At 39.5% G+C, this 4263-nt stretch overlaps 1 protein-coding gene across 1 annotated transcript; it reads left to right on the top strand.

The window, feature by feature from the left end:
• Nucleotides 1–520: 520 nt before the first annotated feature.
• LOC146971438 (sterile alpha motif domain-containing protein 3-like) lies at nt 521–3971 on the top strand. Its single transcript, XM_085803287.1, has 4 exons — nt 521–1614; nt 1707–1862; nt 1987–2079; nt 2890–3971. The coding sequence occupies exons 1-4, from the start codon at nt 631–633 to the stop codon at nt 3205–3207; spliced, it is 1551 nt and encodes a 516-aa protein (XP_085659413.1). The 5' UTR covers nt 521–630; the 3' UTR covers nt 3208–3971.
• Nucleotides 3972–4263: the final 292 nt, after the last annotated feature.

Genomic DNA, 4263 nt, shown 5'->3' with positions numbered 1-4263 from the left:
GCACCTAATACTAACCCGTCACCTCTTTCCACTTGGCTGTTTACTAACCTGTTTCTGTGCATGCACTAACTCCATGTCACTGGTAGGGCTGGACAATATTTTGATATCATATTGATATTGTGATATGAGACTTGATATTATCTGTGATTTTGGATATTGAAATATCAAAATATGGCATAAGTGTTGTTTCTTCCTAGGTTTAAAGGCTTTTACATTACATTAAAGTGATGACATTTTCTGAACTAGCAATTATTTGCTTTTACCCACATACCGGTAGTTATTAAAAATAATGACTATTATCAAAAATCTAGTTGTGTTAATATTTTGTGGAAGCACCCCCACTTCATCATCACAATATCAATGTTGAGGTATTTGGTCAAAAATGTCATATCACCTATTCCAACCTAAAGCAACTGATTTGAGCACCATTGTATGACGCTTCGTTTTCCATGCTACTATCATTATGTCACTGCTTTTGTCTGTGGATTGCTCAATGTTTGCTTCAGTGTCCTGTTTGTTTTACATATGACCAAAGTCAGTTGGTTTCTTTCTAATTTTAATGCTTTTAATTTATACATATTTAATGACTTTATACTTGTGTTTTCATCTTCTCTAGACTGACGCATTTGGATGATGGCTGCACCAGTAAAACTGCGGATTATCCTTGGTTCCAACAATGCTGAAAAAATGACCATAGAATCAGGCATGCCAACATCTGTTGAGGATCTTGCAAATGAGATCAAACGTCAGTTTGATATAGAGGGGGACATTAGACTCCAGTACATGGACAGTGACTTTGATAACGAGTTTGTTAACCTTAACCAAATTTGCGACATTCAAGACAAGAGCACAGTGAAAATCATCCGCTTGTCAGATGCTCTAGACCTCAGCCAAGGCAGCATGAACCAGAGTGGGGAAGAAGCATCCTTGTCATCTTCTGACACATTAATACTTTCCTCTGATTCAGAATCTCCTCGGTCACAATGGCCCACAGAATTCCAAATTCCAAAGTTTTCATATGACGTGGAGATGCAACTTCGAAGTGCAAACCAGGACTTCGCATCAAATGGAGTTCTTCTGACCCCTGGTCATAAACTTAAATCAGACATCTTAGAAAGTCTGGCTCAGGAAATCATCAAGTTCAAGGCATATCCCTCAAACTTGGAAATTGAATCTGTTGCTGAAGCTTTAATCAAAGCACATCCATGTTTGAGAGAACAGGGATCCTTCAGTGGTTTCTACGGCTGGAAAATAAGCCTTAAGTATAAGATGGCAAACTACAGGACAAAACTTAGAAACTTGGGGTCCCCAGAACTGAGCATCAATTCCCTCAAGCACAAACCTGCAGATAGATGTCAGCCTGCCTACGATGTCAAAAAACCGAGGAAAGCCGAAGTAAATTTTTGTCCTCCCTATCCTGCTGGAGAGACCCATGACAGCCTTGAAGGGGAAAGATTGGCATTGTTATCTGAGGTCAAGAAGAGACATAATGATAAAGTTGTCAAAGAAAAGATGGCTAAGACCTTCGCATACAGAAGGCAGGAGGTCGTCAGAGACAAGCCCATGATCTCAGAGTTCAAGATCAGATGGCCAGGACTGTTCACTGTGGCAGAGGTATGAAATGCTTTTCAAATCAGCTATAGTCAAATGTTAAATGTTTTTAACAGGTACCAATAATATGTTGTTTGTGGACATTATGTTTTCAGGTGGAAGCAGAATTTGTGAGGATCACTACTGGTCCCCTTGTCTCAAAGTTCCATGCACAGCTTGACCAACACACTGCCCAGCTCATCAAAGTGTTCAAGAAGAAAGGAGGCTCTGCAGGGACTAACATCAGCAGGATTTTGGACCCAATCACACAGGTATGTTTTGCTATCGGTAGTGAACAATATGGAATTATAAATTGATGTTGACTAGTCAGTTTTGACAAGTATACTGACAAGTTAACAGTTAGAATAATATCTCTGTTTTTTTTTCTTTCTTTAGAATGAAACTGTTGAAAAGAGGAGGGAGTGCATCCTCAGGGCGCTTTGTATCTACCTTAACGAAGACCCGAACATCCTCTTCAAAGAATACCTGGTTGGTAATTTTAATAGTTTAGTTTCTACCTGTAATAAATCAATTTAAATTTTAACCTCTGTGCGGGTGTTCCGATGGCTACTAAAGCTGCGTTCACACCGGACCTTTTGTTTTTAGAACGAGCGACGAGTTTACATGTTAAGTGAATGCAAACGAGCGATGGAACGTTTTATCGCCCAGGCGGAAAAACGCTGGGGCTCGGAGCAACAGCGACGGAGCGACGGAGCGTCGGAGCGTTTTTTCGCTCAAGTCGCTCCCGTCGCTCGAGATGAGAAATCCCATCTCTCCGGCCGTCAGTCGCTCGTCGCTCAGCGCTGATTGGCTGCCGTAATCCCGGTGGTGCCGGTGTAAACAGAGACACATGGCAGTGGGCATGACGTCATCAAAGCGAAAATGCGAGTCTGTGGCTCTGTGCCAAATTGACGAGCGTCTGCACCTGAGAGATGGAGGGTTTTTTTTGGAGTGATACGAGCGACAGCGACAAAAACAAAAGGTCCAGTGTGAACGCACCTTAATGTTGATAACTCGTTGGTGCCCTGGGTGTGGCTTCTTTAGTGCTCCATTCTGTTGTAAGGACAGCCAACTCTAAGATATATTTTAGATGAAATAACTTGTGACAGATTCATTCTCTAAAATTTTGATGGAATCACTCAGCACTGCTTTATTTTATTTTTACACAAATAGCACTTTTTAAAGTATCATTCTATTTTCATTAAGGGAAACCTGAAAGGTAAAAGTTAATCTTTGGAATTATACAAAAACTGTGATTTCATAGATTGGTTGTGTCCTTTCTTTCTCCCCTATGTAAAGGATACTGATGGTACCGCTGCACAGAGGGATCTTGAGCAACTTACCCTTGGCATCTATATCATCAAAGTCGAGGGAGGTGATGCCACCACTCCTCCAGCTGATGTTGGAATAGTGATCGAGGGTGTTGAAGTTCTACATGACCTGGGAGACGTCACCTCTGCATGTGCACTCTTAATGGGTGTAATATATGCACTGAACCTCAGTTATCCTAAGGAACTGAAGACCTTCTTTGAAGTACTTCAAAAGCTCTTCCTTCAGCTGGATGCTGGCAGACTCTCAACCAAGGTACAGATGCTCAAGAACAAACTGTATGAATGAACCAAACATTGATTTGGATGATGAATGTGAATAAAATGTGTAAAATCTGTTAGAAAGTAGAAGAGGAGGGGGGAAAATCACTTCAGAAAAATAAACAAACATTTGGAAAAGTTTGGGAAAACTACTACCCTTACTGAAAATTCTAGTAGAACAGGGTCCCCACACTTTTGAAAATCCTGGAAATGTTAGGGAATTTGAATTTCTTTGGTAAAAAGGAGTGGGAACACAGGTTGTACGACTAAGAGAAAATGTAAACATAGGCTCTTCTGCTCTGCCTACTGTAAATTGTTTTGTCTGATTTTGCCCGCCTCCAACCCAGTGGCAACCAATTAGAATGGAAAATCACAGAAATAGAAATAGCAAATCTAGCTGAAGTTCTTGTTTGTATATGTAGATATTGAAACTCTTTCATAACCGGTTAAGAACTCCTTGTAGTGGCTGCAACACAAACTGACATGTTTGTAAAAATGTTAATATCAGTTTTTTTCCTTCCACACTGCTAAATTAAAGGTTGACAGCAGCGTGTGTGTTGTTATAGTTTGACTATTATGCTGTTTCAAAAAAATTGAGAACTACAAGCTTGTTATATTGTTATACAATAATATTGACAAATCAGGGATGTTTTGTTGGATGTTTCATTTGTTTATGATGCATCAAGGTGGTTTATAATTGTTAATGTTGGATAACAATGCTGCAACACAAGTTGACATGCTTGTTAATATAATTACATTTCAGGGTATTCCCTCCACAATATCAAAATGAAAGTTGACAGCAGCACATGTGTTGTTATGGTTAGATTATTATGCTGTTATAAAAAAAAATTTGAGAACTGGAAGCCTGTTGTATTGTTGGACTGCATAAAAGCAGTTAACAACTGTTGGTGTTGAACCATGCCGCACCCTAATGTCTGTTAAGGGTTTTATTTTAGACCAAGTGGCAACAAAATGTTAAATGAATACTGGTGAATAAAGGAAATGACAAAAATATGTTGGGTGTACGAAATTCATTTAAGTGGAACCTGTTGACAAACTAAAATTAGGTCACACTAACTAGTAT

Source organism: Trachurus japonicus, chromosome 16 (assembly GCF_045865225.1).
Source record: "Trachurus japonicus isolate A0001 chromosome 16, Traja_1.0".
NCBI lineage: Eukaryota > Metazoa > Chordata > Actinopteri > Carangiformes > Carangidae > Trachurus > Trachurus japonicus.
The sequence above is the reverse complement of the archived record's forward strand: the minus strand, read 5'-3'. Positions and strand labels throughout refer to the sequence as shown.